This window comes from Sinocyclocheilus rhinocerous, unplaced genomic scaffold (genome assembly GCF_001515625.1).
Source record: "Sinocyclocheilus rhinocerous isolate Xijiao unplaced genomic scaffold, SAMN03320098_v1.1 scaffold148, whole genome shotgun sequence".
Classification (NCBI taxonomy): domain Eukaryota; kingdom Metazoa; phylum Chordata; class Actinopteri; order Cypriniformes; family Cyprinidae; genus Sinocyclocheilus; species Sinocyclocheilus rhinocerous.
Window position 1 is genome coordinate 1,422,768 of NW_015653472.1, and position 18,962 is coordinate 1,441,729.

Consider the following 18,962-nt stretch of genomic DNA (forward strand, 5'->3'; position numbering starts at 1 on the left):
AATGTTAATGAGCTCTGCTGACCCCGCCCCTCTCTTCCGAGCTGCTCTCTGAGGGACTGTTTACTTTAGTCGCATTCATCATGAAACTTGCTAATTAGCACATTATTATGGAAGGCGATTTGTAAAGATTCATTAAAAAAACCTTACACTCACTTCTTCTGTAGGTGAAGCTGGATCACGAATGATTTGCACGAACATAGACGCATTTATGTAGATCGGGGGCCCATTCTCTTCAAAAACAAAGTAATACACTGCGTCTTCAGCGGCTCAGATGGCTCAGATGTCGGGAGTAAATGACGACTGCTATGTTCATTATTACATCCAACAACAGAACACCTCAATCGCTTAGGAGTCATTCTTGTCTACATCTGCTCCAGCGGTGAACTAATGGCGGACTGATGACAGCTCACTCAGGGTGGGTCTAAGGTAAGACGCCAGTCCACTCTGTGCTGAAACGCTACTGTCAATCAAACTATCGTGGGAGGGGCCTGTTTTTGTGACGTCACACAGACAGGCCTCTGAGATCGGCTTAATTTAAGAAAGGGGTAAAGATATGAGCAGATTAAAAAAAAAAAACACTGGGTGGATTGTTATCATTATAGGGTGGTTGTGTACACACACTGCCAACACACATTTCAGTTCAAACAACTTGTAAAAGTACATGTAGAATCATATGACCCATTTAAATAAAAAATTCTACCTTATTTTCTAAATGCATGTTATTGATCTTTTTGTGAACAATTTATCCATGTGTTTTATTGAAAATTTTGACAACATTTAGTCTGCATAAACCCTGCCCCATTTCTTACGATCAACGGCAAGCTCACGTTAAGATCCACCGATATTCAATTAACAACCGATGGATTAAACCAAGTTCCTGAATCAGGGTATCTTCCGTCCAGTCATTTTTTAATTTAATATTGAAACCTAAAAAATGAAAAACATATTTCATTTTTTAATTGTTCAAACAAAACGAAAAATCAAGAATCTGGCTTCATTTTTCGTTTTTACGTTCAGGGATAGAAAACGAATAAACAACTTGAATATTTGATCTCTACTTGTGGGCGAGAATAAAACGCCCCTCGCCGCTGATTGGTCAACCAAACATTACAACATAATAATAGTCCTAAAAAAAACATAATAATAGTCCTCCCTTTCTATGGATTCTTAACATGTTTATTTCTACTACATTTTATCTCTTCATCAAACAGCCAGATTAATGAATGGCTTGACAAACCGTACAGAGGCAGAGCCTTTTGGTCCTTTGGCACACAGCCCGTTTTATTATAGTTATCCACATATCAAAATATGTGTGGCAAAGCTGCGCGGCACACTGCAGCGTGGGGAGAATGTATTGTAGTGAAGCGCAGACCTCTATCAATTTATGTGAACATACAGTCATAACTTTTGTTTTAGACAATATGCTGCGTTTTGGACAATGGAGGAACTTAAATAATATGACAGATATGAAAAGAAATGGCTTTGTATAATTTACCTTCACAGCACATCTATTATTTTTCTATTTTGAGTTTTATTCATAGGGCACTTTATACAAATTTAGGAAATCATATGTTGTTATCCCACTGGCATGGAACTATTTGTTCCTCAGAGTGCTTGTTTCAGTGATTGACTTTAGTGAAATGTGAATTTGACGTCATGATTTGAAGGTGAACTCGTTTGAGTTATAAGAACATATCCAAACCCTGAAATAACACTTCGAACAATAAGCCAGTGTCAGCAGTGTCAGAAATTAACTTTCCTATACGGGGCAACTGATTTTCAGTTTTTTATTTATTTACCTTTTACCTTTTTGTATGTCATCTTTAATGTTAAATTCTTACATCAAATACATTAGAATAATATGAGGCTATTACCAATTAAATCAGTATATAGAACCTGCGTCTGAAGATGCTTTTAGATGTATTTACGGTTTAATGCTGATCAGACGGCTGTATGTGCAATTATATAGCAATTACAAATGTATAATGAAATGAGATTAATGTCTTATACAACATTTTTAATACAGAAATATGAATAAAATAAAATGATACTTGAATTATGAAAGTAATATCGCCACTAGGTGGCGGTAAGTCATTGTGTTAATAAAGGAGCCCTTTATTCAATCAATTCGTTCAAAATGCTTCGTTCATTCATTTAGGAATAAAATCAAGCGGCAGTCTATAATAACTGGTCATTGAATAATAATGGGTTTTTCAAAGACTCTGATTAATTCAGGAATGATACACCACTCTATGCGCCTGCTGCGAGACAGTCACACAACGGTTCTGTGACTTTGGTTTAGTTGGCAGAGAAAATAACAATTTTGTATGCCATCAGTTAGCTAGCCAATACTAAATATTAATTATATAAACTCAGTTTATTGTCTAAAACTACCTTTGTTCACATAAATTAATAGTGGTCTGCGCTTGTCTAAAATACATTATCCCCACGCTGCAGTGCATCGTGCAGCTTTGCCACACAGATTTTAATAGGTGGTTAGCTATAATAAATCAGGCAGTGTGACAAAGATGTAGGCTAGTAGGTAGTTGTGAGTGCAGGTGCGAAGTAAATTAATATTTATGACAAACTAATATTTCACGGGTAGGTTGCAGAATTTATGCCTACACAAAAGAAAGCTCTGTCTAGGCTCTGCTTCGGTACGGTTCGTGTCAAGCCATTCGTTAATCTGGCTGTTTGATGAAGAGAAAGAGAAACAAATGTAGTAGAAATAAACATGTTAAGAATCCATAGATGACACTTATTATGTTTTTTAAGGACTATTATTATGTTGTAATGTTTGGTTGACCAATCAGTAGAGAGAGGTGTGTCATTCCCGCCCACAAGTAGAGATCGAAAATTCAAGTTGCTTATTCGTTTTCTATCCCTGAACGTAATAACAATAAATGAAGCCGAATTCTTGATTTTTCGTTTTGTTTGAACAAATGAAAAACGAAAAATGTTTGATGAAAAATGATTTTTCAGATTTCAATATTAAATTAAAAACCGATTTGACGGAAGATACCCTGATTTCCCTGCTCTAATTTTTTTCTTTTTCAATAATCTATTTTACTTGGATATATGTTACAATATGGAAGAAAACATCTGTTGCTACTTTCTTTTCATTGTGCCTTTAATTAAGGGAATTAAGGGTCACAGAGAATAAAGTAGGTAGCATGTATGCATTATCTTGTCAATAAAATAACTTGGGGAACTTGGGGAAAAAGTTTAGAAATACTCAGTATTTTGTATTTATGCTAGTAACTGAATCAAGCACTTCTCAAGGCAATATACCCTCTATTTTTTATTTTTGTTGAATATAACATTTTTTGGTAAATATATTACATATTCTGGGGAAATATGTTTCCACCCTTTTTCTTAATCAACCAGAACACCCTTTCAAAATACTTAAAGTTTTTTATTCTTCAGTTATGTTTTGTATTAGAAACACTATTACTAACAGTCCATACTTGTTGCTGTATGATATGTTTTGTGCCATATATAATAGGCAGACAAGGACGACACCTGGTACGCATACCTCACTAGTGCACTGAGAGGTGGTATCAGATCTTTGGCAACCCTGGATATGTCCTTGGGGAGAGTTGAAATTCTAAAGCAGGAGGTAGGTGTTAGCTAACACCGATGACGGAGCACTGTGTTGGGAACAAGGGCTGGTTCAGGGGCGGCCATGAGGGTGTTCCTGCAAGATGGGCATCCAGACGTTTGTACTGCTTTTTGGACTCGCGTTTTCCTCTGAGGTTGTGAAGGCAGTTCAGGGCACCTCGGTCAATAAGAATCTGAGAAGAAAAATTATTTTGCAATTACTGATATTGGCAGCATGTTTCAGATGCCATGTGGTAATACGTATATTTATCTTTACCTCAAGCAAGTAGCATATGAAGAAGTTGAGTGCAGCTACAGCCACCAGCAGTAGTTTATAGTTCATATCATTGATGTCACAGAGCTGCAGCAGTTGATGGATGATGGTGTGACGGAAAAGAACCAGCCAGCTCATAAGTGCAAAGAAAACCAGCAGTGCGCCTACAAACAAAACTAAGAGAAACAAAAAACATTAAAAAAGCTAAACATAAATATTAGACACAGCCACAGTGAGTATTTACTTTAATAATCACTATAATGATAAAAAATGGCTATCAGGACTGAGAGATTGAAAATTATTACTTATTCTATACCTCTTTATATAATATTATTATAAAGTGATCAACGTGAAATATAAATATAACAAGGGGAAACACATTTACATCTAAATGGTAATTAGTCAACATAAAATGGAACTCAAACCTCAAAGTGACGCTATAAATCGCTCAAATCATCTGGATTCAGTCAGATTTACTGAATAGAAACTTTTTAAAACAAACTGTTATTTGTTTACTCCATTATGTTATGTTGCTTCATAGGTTTACGGTGAATTTTCAATGCATTGTCTGTAAAACAAGCTCATGTTTGCGGCATTGAACAGGTCTAATTGTGCACAACAAGGTCAAAGTTTAAATTCTCACAATTGTAATACAGTGGTTTTTTGTAAGGATATCCTTTGGTTATCACAATAGACATGATGATATATTGGAATCCCGATAAGGCAAATATGCTTGTGTCCTCCATGTTTGGCAAGTTTGCAGCCCCCGTCACAGTCGAATTTAGAGGCACATACCTGAAAACAGTCACAGAGTTATAAAACAACAGTTGAAGCTGCAAAGATTTTTAATGTCACCTAAAATGTAAGTGTTGTAGTGTTAATTTCGTTAATGAAAACTATGACGAAAATTGTTCGTCAACAAGCTTTTTTCCCCTGACTAAAACGAGGCGATGATGACTGTATCAACATGGAACATTGTTGACGATAAAAGACGACACAAAAATCTCTTTTTATTTTCATAGAAAAAAAGCAGACAAAATATTATTGTGGACTGCTGTACGTGCCTCTACTACGTGAGCTTTCAGGTGTGTGGTTATAATATTTTTTGTTTGTTTTTACCGGTTTTCATAATGTAGAAAGAGAGAGTGCATATCTAAGTCTTTGATATTCATTTATATATTAAATAGCCTATAAATATCTAAGTCTTTGATGTTGATTTATATATTAAATAGCCTATAATAAATCAGTACACTAGATGAGGTAAAATAAACCATGTATACGAGTTCACATTCTGTTGGTTTGTGCTTACTGGTGAAAGTGCAATACCTGAAATGTAAAAATGTATTTCTCAAATGACAAAAATCATTGCGATTATAATTTTGAGCAAAATATTTTTTTTATCAGTTTAACCATTATACAGCATGACGAAGACAGCATGACAGTGAAGTTTTCACTGACTAAAACTAGACTAAAATGCTCAGATATTTATTCGACTAAAACAGGACAAGATTGACTTAATATGATAATAACTAAAAAGTACATTTGACACAGGACTAAGACTAATTTAAAAGACTAAGACTAAATGAAAAATGGCTGACAGAATTAACACTAGTTAGCTGCTTACCAGTCTTGTGACACAGTGATAAGCAGGGCAGACACCTGGGCTAGGATCAGCAGCACAGTGTGCACCAGTAAACTAGACAGGATTGGCAGAGACAGAAGACTGGCAGCGGGTCGCTGGGGATGGAGCTCATCGCTGGGACCTCCCCGTCCCATCACTATAGCCAAAACGGTCACCAAAACTAAATCAAAAAAGAGGAACTGCAAGTCGCCCAAGTTTGTTTTCTCCTACAATAGATTAAATAATTCACAAACATTATTGTTAAAATGCCCTAATTACATAATTGTATATTTGGATATTGATTTTAGCTGATAAAAAAAAAAAGTAAAATGGACAGGCAAACACTCACAGTGTAGAGAATAAGTACAGAGGCAAACTGGATCAGACTGTACAAAGCCATGTACTTGAAAAGACTGAATGATGTCACCAGTGAACACCGGCCTTCCCTGTTTAACGAGACATTGGATTTTGTTATATAATAATAATAGTAATAATCATCACCATCGTAATTTTATTATTATTATAATTATAAATAAATATAAATACTAATAAATAACATCATTATACATATTATACATTGATATTATTATAACAACTTGAGTCAAGAATACAATATCCAATTAAAAAGACTACTATTACTATTATTATTAATTATTTATTAAAAGTAATATCATCATTATCATTGTTATTATTAATAATAAAAACAATAAAATATTATTATTATTATTATTATATCAATGCATATAAATGTCTATTATATATTAAAGTTATAATAATAACTTAAGTCAAGAATACAATATCCAATTAAATAAATTATTATTGTTGTTTATTAAAACTAATCATCATCATCATCATCATTATTAATAATAAAAATAATAACAGTAATGATTGTTGTAATAAATTATTCACAATAACAACAATAATAATAATCACAATCATAACAACAGTTTATTAAATGTAATTAACAACAACAAATTATAATAAATAAAAACAAAATACATATATATTGATTAAATTATATATTGATAAAATACAGATATTGATCCTATTATAATACCTTAAAGGGGTCCTATTATGCTCTTTTACAAAGTCTTGATTTTGTTTTGGGGTGTACTAGAACAGGCTCTCATACTAGGTTGTTCGAAAAACACAGTATTTTTCACATATTTTACATTATTACAACACCTCTCTCCCCAGTCTGGCATGAACGGCTCGAATAGTTCCTGTATCAAATGAAGGCCCGCCTTCTGAAATACGAAATGTGCTGTGATTGGTTAGCTGGGCCAGTGTGTGTTGTGATTGGCAGCACTCGGCGCCTGTTAGCTAGCCAATACTAAATATTAATTATATAAACTCAGTTTATTGTCTAAAACTACCTTTGTTCACATAAATTAATAGTGGTCTGCGCTTGTCTAAAATACATTATCCCCACGCTGCAGTGCATCGTGCAGCTTTGCCACACAGATTTTAATAGGTGGTTAGCTATAATAAATCAGGCAGTGTGACAAAGATGTAGGCTAGTAGGTAGTTGTGAGTGCAGGTGCGAAGTAAATTAATATTTATGACAAACTAATATTTCACGGGTAGGTTGCAGAATTTATGCCTACACAAAAGAAAGCTCTGTCTAGGCTCTGCTTCGGTACGGTTCGTGTCAAGCCATTCGTTAATCTGGCTGTTTGATGAAGAGAAAGAGAAACAAATGTAGTAGAAATAAACATGTTAAGAATCCATAGATGACACTTATTATGTTTTTTAAGGACTATTATTATGTTGTAATGTTTGGTTGACCAATCAGTAGAGAGAGGTGTGTCATTCCCGCCCACAAGTAGAGATCGAAAATTCAAGTTGCTTATTCGTTTTCTATCCCTGAACGTAAAAACAATAAATGAAGCCGAATTCTTGATTTTTCGTTTTGTTTGAACAAATGAAAAACGAAAAATGTTTGATGAAAAATGATTTTTCAGATTTCAATATTAAATTAAAAACCGATTTGACGGAAGATACCCTGATTTCCCTGCTCTAATTTTTTTCTTTTTCAATAATCTATTTTACTTGGATATATGTTACAATATGGAAGAAAACATCTGTTGCTACTTTCTTTTCATTGTGCCTTTAATTAAGGGTCATAGAGGCCACAGAGAATAAAGTAGGTAGCATGTATGCATTATCTTGTCAATAAAATAACTTGGGGAAAAGAACATACAAGTTTAGAAATACTCAGTATTTTGTATTTATGCTAGTAACTGAATCAAGCACTTCTCAAGGCAATATACCCTCTATTTTTTATTTTTGTTGAATATAACATTTTTTGGTAAATATATTACATATTCTGGGGAAATATGTTTCCACCCTTTTTCTTAATCAACCAGAACACCCTTTCAAAATACTTAAAGTTTTTTATTCTTCAGTTATGTTTTGTATTAGAAACACTATTACTAACAGTCCATACTTGTTGCTGTATGATATGTTTTGTGCCATATATAATAGGCAGACAAGGACGACACCTGGTACGCATACCTCACTAGTGCACTGAGAGGTGGTATCAGATCTTTGGCAACCCTGGATATGTCCTTGGGGAGAGTTGAAATTCTAAAGCAGGAGGTAGGTGTTAGCTAACACCGATGACGGAGCACTGTGTTGGGAACAAGGGCTGGTTCAGGGGCGGCCATGAGGGTGTTCCTGCAAGATGGGCATCCAGACGTTTGTACTGCTTTTTGGACTCGCGTTTTCCTCTGAGGTTGTGAAGGCAGTTCAGGGCACCTCGGTCAATAAGAATCTGAGAAGAAAAATTATTTTGCAATTACTGATATTGGCAGCATGTTTCAGATGCCATGTGGTAATACGTATATTTATCTTTACCTCAAGCAAGTAGCATATGAAGAAGTTGAGTGCAGCTACAGCCACCAGCAGTAGTTTATAGTTCATATCATTGATGTCACAGAGCTGCAGCAGTTGATGGATGATGGTGTGACGGAAAAGAACCAGCCAGCTCATAAGTGCAAAGAAAACCAGCAGTGCGCCTACAAACAAAACTAAGAGAAACAAAAAACATTAAAAAAGCTAAACATAAATATTAGACACAGCCACAGTGAGTATTTACTTTAATAATCACTATAATGATAAAAAATGGCTATCAGGACTGAGAGATTGAAAATTATTACTTATTCTATACCTCTTTATATAATATTATTATAAAGTGATCAACGTGAAATATAAATATAACAAGGGGAAACACATTTACATCTAAATGGTAATTAGTCAACATAAAATGGAACTCAAACCTCAAAGTGACGCTATAAATCGCTCAAATCATCTGGATTCAGTCAGATTTACTGAATAGAAACTTTTTAAAACAAACTGTTATTTGTTTACTCCATTATGTTATGTTGCTTCATAGGTTTACGGTGAATTTTCAATGCATTGTCTGTAAAACAAGCTCATGTTTGCGGCATTGAACAGGTCTAATTGTGCACAACAAGGTCAAAGTTTAAATTCTCACAATTGTAATACAGTGGTTTTTTGTAAGGATATCCTTTGGTTATCACAATAGACATGATGATATATTGGAATCCCGATAAGGCAAATATGCTTGTGTCCTCCATGTTTGGCAAGTTTGCAGCCCCCGTCACAGTCGAATTTAGAGGCACATACCTGAAAACAGTCACAGAGTTATAAAACAACAGTTGAAGCTGCAAAGATTTTTAATGTCACCTAAAATGTAAGTGTTGTAGTGTTAATTTCGTTAATGAAAACTATGACGAAAATTGTTCGTCAACAAGCTTTTTTCCCCTGACTAAAACGAGGCGATGATGACTGTATCAACATGGAACATTGTTGACGATAAAAGACGACACAAAAATCTCTTTTTATTTTCATAGAAAAAAAGCAGACAAAATATTATTGTGGACTGCTGTACGTGCCTCTACTACGTGAGCTTTCAGGTGTGTGGTTATAATATTTTTTGTTTGTTTTTACCGGTTTTCATAATGTAGAAAGAGAGAGTGCATATCTAAGTCTTTGATATTCATTTATATATTAAATAGCCTATAAATATCTAAGTCTTTGATGTTGATTTATATATTAAATAGCCTATAATAAATCAGTACACTAGATGAGGTAAAATAAACCATGTATACGAGTTCACATTCTGTTGGTTTGTGCTTACTGGTGAAAGTGCAATACCTGAAATGTAAAAATGTATTTCTCAAATGACAAAAATCATTGCGATTATAATTTTGAGCAAAATATTTTTTTTATCAGTTTAACCATTATACAGCATGACGAAGACAGCATGACAGTGAAGTTTTCACTGACTAAAACTAGACTAAAATGCTCAGATATTTATTCGACTAAAACAGGACAAGATTGACTTAATATGATAATAACTAAAAAGTACATTTGACACAGGACTAAGACTAATTTAAAAGACTAAGACTAAATGAAAAATGGCTGACAGAATTAACACTAGTTAGCTGCTTACCAGTCTTGTGACACAGTGATAAGCAGGGCAGACACCTGGGCTAGGATCAGCAGCACAGTGTGCACCAGTAAACTAGACAGGATTGGCAGAGACAGAAGACTGGCAGCGGGTCGCTGGGGATGGAGCTCATCGCTGGGACCTCCCCGTCCCATCACTATAGCCAAAACGGTCACCAAAACTAAATCAAAGAAGAGGAACTGCAAGTCGCCCAAGTTTGTTTTCTCCTACAATAGATTAAATAATTCACAAACATTATTGTTAAAATGCCCTAATTACATAATTGTATATTTGGATATTGATTTTAGCTGATAAAAAAAAAAAGTAAAATGGACAGGCAAACACTCACAGTGTAGAGAATAAGTACAGAGGCAAACTGGATCAGACTGTACAAGGCCATGTACTTGAAAAGACTGAATGATGTCACCAGTGAACACCGGCCTTCCCTGTTTAACGAGACATTGGATTTTGTTATATAATAATAATAGTAATAATCATCACCATCGTAATTTTATTATTATTATAATTATAAATAAATATAAATACTAATAAATAACATCATTATACATATTATACATTGATATTATTATAACAACTTGAGTCAAGAATACAATATCCAATTAAAAAGACTACTATTACTATTATTATTAATTATTTATTAAAAGTAATATCATCATTATCATTGTTATTATTAATAATAAAAACAATAAAATATTATTATTATTATTATTATATCAATGCATATAAATGTCTATTATATATTAAAGTTATAATAATAACTTAAGTCAAGAATACAATATCCAATTAAAAAAAATAGTTATTGTTTAATTGTATTAATGTTATTGTTATTATTATTAATTGTATATAATATAATAATTTAAAGGTATATAATATTATAAAACAGCAATATAAATGGCTTCATTATATATTGATATTATTATAATAACTTAGGTCAAGGACACAATATTCAATAAACAATTTATTATTACTACTATTAATAATAATAACAATAATAGTTCATTAAAAGTAATTAACAACAACAAACTGTAATAAATAAAAATAAAATTAGTGCTGGGCAATGATTAATTGCATCCAAAATAAAAGTTTTTTTACATGATATATTTGTGTGTACTGTGTATATTTATTATGTATATATAAATACACACACATACAGTATATATTTTGAAAATATTTACATGTATATATTTATATTCATATAATTTATATTATATATAAATATATTTAATATATAAACATAATATATTTTTCTTAAATATATACATGCATAATAAATATATACAGTACACACACATATATTATGTAAACAAAAACGTTTATTTTGGATGCGATTAATCGTTGCCCAGCACTAAATAAAATACATATATATTGATTAAATTATATATGGTTAATACAAATATTTATCCTATTATAATACATTAAGCCAATTATTGTCCAATTTATGGATAAAATCCATGCATAAGAATGGTAAAAGTGTGTTATTTACTTGATGAGTAGAGGGACGCAGCTAATGTTGTCAGACTTGGATGTGAAGGGAGATGCCACAGAGGCCTCAGCCTCAGACAATGACACACCGACATCTGCAGCCCTCAATGCTCCACAGTCATTGGCTCCATCACCACACATGCCCACCCTGTAACTGCATGTGAGTCAGAAGATATGGGTGTTATTTTCAGTTTTACAAAGCCCTGCTAACAAATTCCAACAAGATTACTTTATTCATTGGTTATTTATTAATGATATTTTATCATCCTACATTTTTGGCTGTCATTTATATATATATGATTCTTAAGCAATAGGCGCTACTGCTCTTTTAGAGCCATTTAACCACACATTTTTAAATACTGGACTCACTTGAGTTTCTGCAGTGCTTTTACCAGCTGGGTTTTCTGTTCTGGGATCATGCGGGCGTACACTGTTCCCCTCATCAGAATCTGTAACACAAAAACAATGAGCACTGTTAATCTCCAGAAAATGCATTTGAAAACTCTGGTGCCACCAGTCTAAAACTGGAATGGATCAATATTCCTAAAATTTTATCTAAGTTACCTTGGGCAGATATTCAGGGAAATGATCACAAAGTGCCGCAAAGGACATTCCATTTATAGCCAAATGATATCCGGCACCATTCTGGTAGAGACCCTTATGGTACAGGAAGAAGACATATTAATCTCCTTGCTGTTCTGAATGAATAAAAACTCTGTATAAGACATTACTACGTGATGGGTCAGTGGTTACATCTGTAAAGCACTTAAAAGGTCAAATAAGCAAACCTGTGCTGGAATATCAATAGTCTCCTGAGTATTAATGGTGGCTACTGCACCATCTCCTTGATGAAACTGCAGTGAGGCCATTGAACTGGCAGTAGGGGGCGATGCATGAACAAAAATAACCTTCTCATGTGACTGCACCATTCCACATGCACCTGCTACATTCACAGCAGTGAGAATATTGTCACCTGACAGAGCAAAAAAAAAACATGTGACAAATCATTTTCACTAACACATTTTTTTTTCGTGTCTATAAAGTTAGGAGAGAGGCCAACAAAAACAATAATCTGAATGTTTAGTGACAATTCAACTAGGCCAGACAATTTTAAACACACACTATAAGGTTTTTTTTTTACGTTTGTTATTTTTGGACATACCTGTAACCATAACAGGCCGTAATTGTGCCAATTTAAGTGTGCGAATGACTTCTGCACTCTCTGGCTTCACCTGGTTCTTCATTACCAACAGACCCAGGAAGTTCATGTCTTTCTCCACCTTCACCCTACAAGCAAACATTTACTGTAAACATGAGGCAGCAGGCATGAATCTGTCTATTTTGAAATATCTATCATATTTGATGAAAGAACTTTGTTTGGGGTTTGGGGTCAGTGGGAATTTTTTAACAAAATTAATACTTTTATTCAACAAGGATGCATTAAATAAAAAAAATCTTATTAATAATTATAATAATAATTAATTAATTAATTAATAATTAAACGCACTACCATTCAAAAGTTTGGGGTCAGTACAATTTCTTTAAAGAAATTAATACTTTTATTCAAAAAATTCAAATAAATGCTTTAAAAACTTTTTATTCATACTGAAATGTTTCTTGAGAACCAAATCAGCGTATTAGAATGATTTCTGAAGAATCATGTGACACTTAGGACTGAAGTAAAAGCTGCTGAAAATACAGCTGTCATCACAGGAATAAATCACATTTTAAAATATACTAAAATAGAAAATAGCTATTTTAAATAGTAATAATATTTCACAATGTGTTTACTGTATTTTTGTTCAAACAAATGCAGCCTTGCTGAGCATAAGAGACTTTTTTTCAAAAACATTAAAGGGGTCATATGATGCTTTTTTAAAGATCATTATTTGGTGTATTTGGTGTAACAGAATATGTTGACATGCTTTAATGTTCAAAAAACACATTATTTTTCAAATACTGTACATTATTGTAGGTCCTCTATGCCCCGCCTCTCTCAAACGCTTCGTTTTCTACAAAGCCCCCTCCTTACATACTTACAGTAGCTGATTCAGAAGTGCCAGATTGTCATAGCAAAGTCAGAATTACCTCTTCTCCTAGGTTCACGAAACGGTCGTCCATAAAATGCATTGCTGTTCTGTTGTAAGTGATCCAAATAAAGTGCTTTTGCTTTCGCACTGAAACACACAGCGTCTCCCTGACATGGCTGCTTCAACACTAACTGCGGTTACTGAAACCACGCCTTCTTTCTTTGCGTGAACATTTGGGTGGCATTATGCAAATATTTCCATATAGTGTGGTAGATATGTGGGGGCGTGTTAGAATGAGCCGTTTTAGGGGGGCGTGGCAGAGTCTTAACTTTGATAAAGAATATCTCTTTGGTTTTGAGACTTTACTCTTTGCAACTTCAGGGATCTTATCTATGCACAATCAGCTTGTAACACTCCAAAGAGAAAGGAAAACTTGAAATCGCATCATATGACCCCTTTAACAAATCTTACCAACCCTAAATCTTTGAATGGTATTAAAACAAAGCAGTTGACCTTTCAACAGTGCTTAGGTTGGTCTCCTTAGTGAGGTGCTTGTAGGCAAATCCAAGGACTCTGAAGCCCTGGCTTGCATACTCCCGGAGAGTGGGTGAAAAATGAGAAGGCACTGTAACAAAGAGAGCACAAAGACAGAACAACACGGAGTGCAAAAATAAATAGGCAGTGTTCCATATACTCCTGCTCGTTCTTCTCAGGGTGATAAGAACCAGGACAAGTTTTAAGAGTCAGGTCCTCACCACTTTCTCTAAGGCAGAAGCTGGCAACCATTTCAGGTGCTCCTTTAAGGAATGCGACAGGAGAAGCTCCACCTAGACCAACGGTCACCACGCTCATCCTTTGCAAAGAAGAGGAGAATGGGAATCGCCGTATGATTGCCACTGGCTGACTGACGGACTGAAAAACACATCAGAGGACAGGAAAATCAGGATTAAAACATTATCCTTATCCAGTGTCTGGGATGAAGAGTTCAACCAAAAATTACCATCATCCACAGGTCGTTCCAAACCTGTAGACTTTCTTTCTTCTGTAAAACACAAAAGATATTTTGAAGAACGTTGGAGTCCAAACAGCACTAGACACCATTGACTTTGAATTGTATGGACAAAAAAGTTAAAACATTTTTTTCAAAATATCTTCTTTTGTGTTCTACAGAAGAGAGAAAGTCACTCAGGTTTGGAACAACATGAATGTGAGTAAATGATTTTCATTTTTGGGTGAACGATCCACTTAATTCATAATCAAGCCCCAAAGGTTCAAGTCATTTCCTTGTGTTTTCACACCCAATGACCATTTTCTTGTTCTGTATATGAATCAACTTACATTTCCTTGTGACAGGTGCTCAGATGCAGGAGGTCTCATCACTGCTAGTACTCTGTGTTTGCCAAATTCAGAATCAAGTCCCATCTCATTCTCCGGCTCAGTCAGTTCCTGTCATTTGCATGCAAGATGACATCAAAGTTGCCAAAAAATCAATTAAACAAAACACCGATTCATATATCTGTCATATGTACAAGACTTAAAGAAATGAGATGCAAATCGCTAAAATTATTTAATATCCATCATGTTGTTCCAAACCCATATAACTTTATTTGTTCAGTGGAACCCAAAAGGAGAAGTTACCTTTATGCTGTTTTTTGTCACTTTTGAAGTTTGACAGCCTTTGGTCACTGTTCACTTTCAATGTATTGGAAAGAGCAGCTTGAACATTCTGCTCAATCTCTCATTCTGAACAGCAAGTTACCATTGACGTCCATTGTACGGACAAAAAACACAGATATTTCTCAGAATATCTTCTTTTATGTTCCACAGAAGAAATTAAGTTTTATTGGTTTGGAAGGACATGAAGATGAGTAGATAATGAAAGAATTTACATTTTTGGCTGAACTATCTCTTTAAAAACATGAAACACTCTGAGAAACCAGTCATTACCCATCCAGTGGATTCTATCATTTTGAGCTCTAGTGGGTCTCCGAGAGCTTGACCCCCCAGCAAAGCCAAAGAATGGCAGGAGGCAAGCGCAGAGAGCATCAGTCCAGGAGGAAGAAAGAGAGGGTCAGGGACCAGCTCACCAAATACTGCTCCACTCACTTCCATTACGCCCCACACATCCAGACCCTCCTCCGTAAGAGTTCCAGTCTGAAACGATCACATTCAATCAGTTTTTAATTACAATACATAGAAACTTTGCCATCTTTTGTCTGACTGTCTAACTTAATTTTAAAATGCCATTAAAAAAACACTGTAAGATCAACAGAAACACCTTTATAAACAAATGACTTGAGCAGTCGTCGTTGACACAAAATATATATATATACAGTGTGATGAGGATGTTTGACTGGAGCACATATAGGGAGTTCTCGTTCACTTGATAGGATCTTGATATTTAGCAAGACAGCAGCAGAGATCTTTATCGGTCATGGCTAACCCTCTGTTGCACAATGCAACCTCTAACAAACCCATTTTCTTCGCTTTGAAAGCACATGCTGCATGCAAGACGGCAATAATATGGTTAATAACAAAGGGATGACTTCAGAATTTAAAAAATCTTTTTTTTTTTCTTGGTGGAAAGGGTGTAAACATTTTTGCTTTGGAAAACCACCCTTTTTTTATTAATTTTAATTACATTTTACCTACCATAAAATATGAACTTCTTAGTGAGTATAGTTTATTTTAAAAGATTTAGTCATTTTAAATTATTTGCATAATGTTTTTGTTCACTAGAACCAATATTGTGCAGTGCGAAATTAATATGGATGGAGAATTATAGAAAAAATATTTAGCAACAAATAATAATCATAATTTATAAAAAATAAAATTTAAATATATGTACTTATAGATTATGGAAGAAAAGAGAATCTGACATTTATAATTGATTTCATAATGCAAGCAATCCAAGGTTAATAATCTAGTCAATAAACCTATCCATGTTAACTAGATTATGTGTAAAAGGAAGTAGCATGGGGAGTCACAAACTGGCAGTAAAGGAAATAAGTTGTCTATTGGTCTAGCCCAGGGCACTGATGATGTAATCATTACACAAACAGAACATATGCACTGAGTAATCAAACAAAGTTTATTTTAACAACCTGAGGCTTAGGCTTTGAATAGACAAATATAAGATTAGTTTAAAGTTATATACAAATTATAAGTTTAATCTTAATATACCTGAGTTTAACTATCCATCTTCAAGATATGAATCATCACAGCATTTTTAATGAAACAATAAAGATTGTTCCCATCAAAGGATCTCCCGAAACCTTGTTCTCTCACCTTATCAAAACAGAAAAGTGATATCTTGCCGCAGATATTAATGCGAGGTGGGCTGATGCAGAACACCCCATGATGCTTCAGCCGACTCTGGGCATAGATAGTGGCTGTAGTCATAGCAGCCGGAAGAGCAGGTGGAACTATTATTGTCACAATATCCAGAGATCGGATGACTAGCTGTTGCCAGGTTGTCTGATGACAGAAGTGGAAACACAAAGAAATTAAAAAGAATCTAAAGTGTAATGATTTGTTAATAATTCAACAGCTTTTTATTGAGGATGAAAGCATCTAAATCCAAATTGCTGTAGTGAAAGAAACCTTGACTAACATCAGAGGGAAAAAAACAAAGAATTATTAAAAAAAAAAAAGGTAAGATATTAGCTTAAAAATACTTACATTGCTCTTTGAAAGTATCACAATGCTATAAATAGTGCCGACCAGAGCTGAAATACAGACATTCACATCAATGAAGGCCCATATTCTGCATTATGAGACTAAAAGAAACAAATGTCATTATTTCATATACAGTGGGTACGGAAAGTATTCAGACCCCCTTCAGTTTTTCACTCTTTGTTATATTGCAGCCATTTGCTAAAATCATTTAAGTTAATTTTTTTTCCTCATTAATGTACACACAGCACCCCATATTGACAGAAAAACACAGAATTGTTGACATTTTTGCAGATTTATTAAAAAAGAAAAACTGAAATATCACATGGTCCAAAGTATTCAGACCCTTTGCTGTGACACTCAAATATTTAACTCAGGTGCTGTCCATTCCTTCTGATCATCCTTGAGATGGTTCTACACCATTTGAGTCCAGCTGTGTTTGATTATACTGATTGAACTTGATTAGGAAAGCCACACACCTATCTATATAAGACCTTACAGCTCACAATGCATGTCAGAGCAAATGAGAATCATGAGGTCAAAGGAACTGCCTGAAGAGCTCAGAGACAGAATTGTGGCAAGACACAGATCTGGCCAAGGTTACAAAAAAAAATTCTGCTGCACTTAAGGTTCCTAAGAGCACAGTGGCCTCCATAATCCTTAAATGGAAGACATTTGGGACGACCAGAACCCTTCCTAGAGCTGGCCATCCGGCCAAACTGAGCTATCGGGGGAGAAGAGCCTTGGTGAGAGAGGTAAAGAAGAACCCAAAGATCACTGTGGCTGAGCTCCAGAGATGCAGTCGGGAGATGGGAGAAAGTTGTAGAAACTCAACCATCACTGCAGCCCTCCACCAGTCGGGGCTTTATGGCAGAGTGGCCCGACGGAAGCCTCTCCTCAGTGCAAGACACATGAAAACCCGCATGGAGTTTGCTAAAAAACACCCGAAGGACTCCAAGATGGTGAGAAATAAGATCCTCTGGTCTGATGAGACCAAGATAGAACTTTTTGGCCTTAATTCTAAGCAGTATGTGTGGAGAAAACCAGGCACTGCTCATCACCTGTCCAATACAGTCCCAACAGTGAAGCATGGTGGTGGCAGCATCATGCTGTGGGGGTGTTTTTCAGCTGCAGGGACAGGACGACTGGTTGCAATCGAGGGAAAGATGAATGCGGCCAAGTACAGGGATATCCTGGACGAAAACCTTCTCCAGAGTGCTCAGGACCTCAGACTGGGCCGAAGGTTTACCTTCCAACAAGACAATGACCCTAAGCACACAGCTAAAATAACGAAGGAGTGGCTTCACAACAACTCTGTGACTGTTCTTGAATGGCCCAGCCAGAGCCCTGACTTAAACCCAATTGAGCATCTCTGGAGAGACCTAAAAATGGCTGTCCACCAACGTTTACCATCCAACCTGACAGAACTGGAGAGGATCTGCAAGGAGGAATGGCAGAGGATCCCCAAATCCAGGTGTGAAAAACTTGTTGCATCTTTCCCAAAAAGACTCATGGCTGTATTAGATCAAAAGGATGCTTCTACTAAATACTGAGCAAAGGGTCTGAATACTTAGGACCATATGATATTTCAGTTTTTCTTTTTTAATAAATCTGCAAAAATGTCAACAATTCTGTGTTTTTCTGTCAATATGGGATGCTGTGTGTACATTAATGAGGAAAAAAAATTAACAAATGATTTTAGCAAATGGCTGCAATATAACAAAGAGTGAAAAATGTAAGGGGGTCTGAATACTTTCCGTACCCACTGTATATATAATAAAA

General features: G+C 34.9%; 2 protein-coding genes across 5 annotated transcripts in view; both read right to left on the bottom strand.

The window, feature by feature from the left end:
- Positions 1-3,232: 3,232 nt before the first annotated feature.
- LOC107716086 (probable cation-transporting ATPase 13A2) lies at positions 3,233-5,927 on the bottom strand. The gene is made up of 5 exons (XM_016522408.1): positions 5,845-5,927; positions 5,499-5,722; positions 4,518-4,669; positions 3,878-4,050; positions 3,233-3,794 (listed from the first exon to the last, which is right to left on the bottom strand). Exons 1-5 carry the CDS (start codon positions 5,893-5,895, stop codon positions 3,627-3,629), a joined length of 768 nt encoding a protein of 255 aa, XP_016377894.1. The 5' UTR covers positions 5,896-5,927; the 3' UTR covers positions 3,233-3,626.
- Positions 5,928-7,511: 1,584 nt separating this feature from the next.
- The window catches only part of LOC107716130 (probable cation-transporting ATPase 13A2), an 18,838-nt gene continuing 7,387 nt past the window's right edge, over positions 7,512-18,962 (bottom strand). For 3 of the 4 annotated variants that reach the window (XM_016522468.1, XM_016522470.1, XM_016522472.1), the window contains 16 exons: positions 17,187-17,233; positions 16,794-16,982; positions 15,453-15,659; positions 14,844-14,951; positions 14,261-14,417; positions 14,019-14,130; positions 12,638-12,762; positions 12,264-12,448; positions 12,040-12,132; positions 11,845-11,924; positions 11,477-11,629; positions 10,322-10,418; positions 9,976-10,199; positions 8,995-9,146; positions 8,355-8,527; positions 7,513-8,271 (listed from right to left, as the gene is read on the bottom strand). In XM_016522468.1, coding sequence (XP_016377954.1) covers positions 8,104-8,271; positions 8,355-8,527; positions 8,995-9,146; positions 9,976-10,199; positions 10,322-10,418; positions 11,477-11,629; positions 11,845-11,924; positions 12,040-12,132; positions 12,264-12,448; positions 12,638-12,762; positions 14,019-14,130; positions 14,261-14,417; positions 14,844-14,951; positions 15,453-15,659; positions 16,794-16,982; positions 17,187-17,233 — 2,270 coding nt within the window. In that variant the 3' untranslated portion in view covers positions 7,513-8,103. Of the gene's footprint in view, positions 8,272-8,354; positions 8,528-8,994; positions 9,147-9,975; positions 10,200-10,321; positions 10,419-11,476; positions 11,630-11,844; positions 11,925-12,039; positions 12,133-12,263; positions 12,449-12,637; positions 12,763-14,018; positions 14,131-14,260; positions 14,418-14,843; positions 14,952-15,452; positions 15,660-16,793; positions 16,983-17,186; positions 17,234-18,962 lie in introns of all 4 variants that reach the window. The other variant, XM_016522471.1, reaches the window with a different exon arrangement.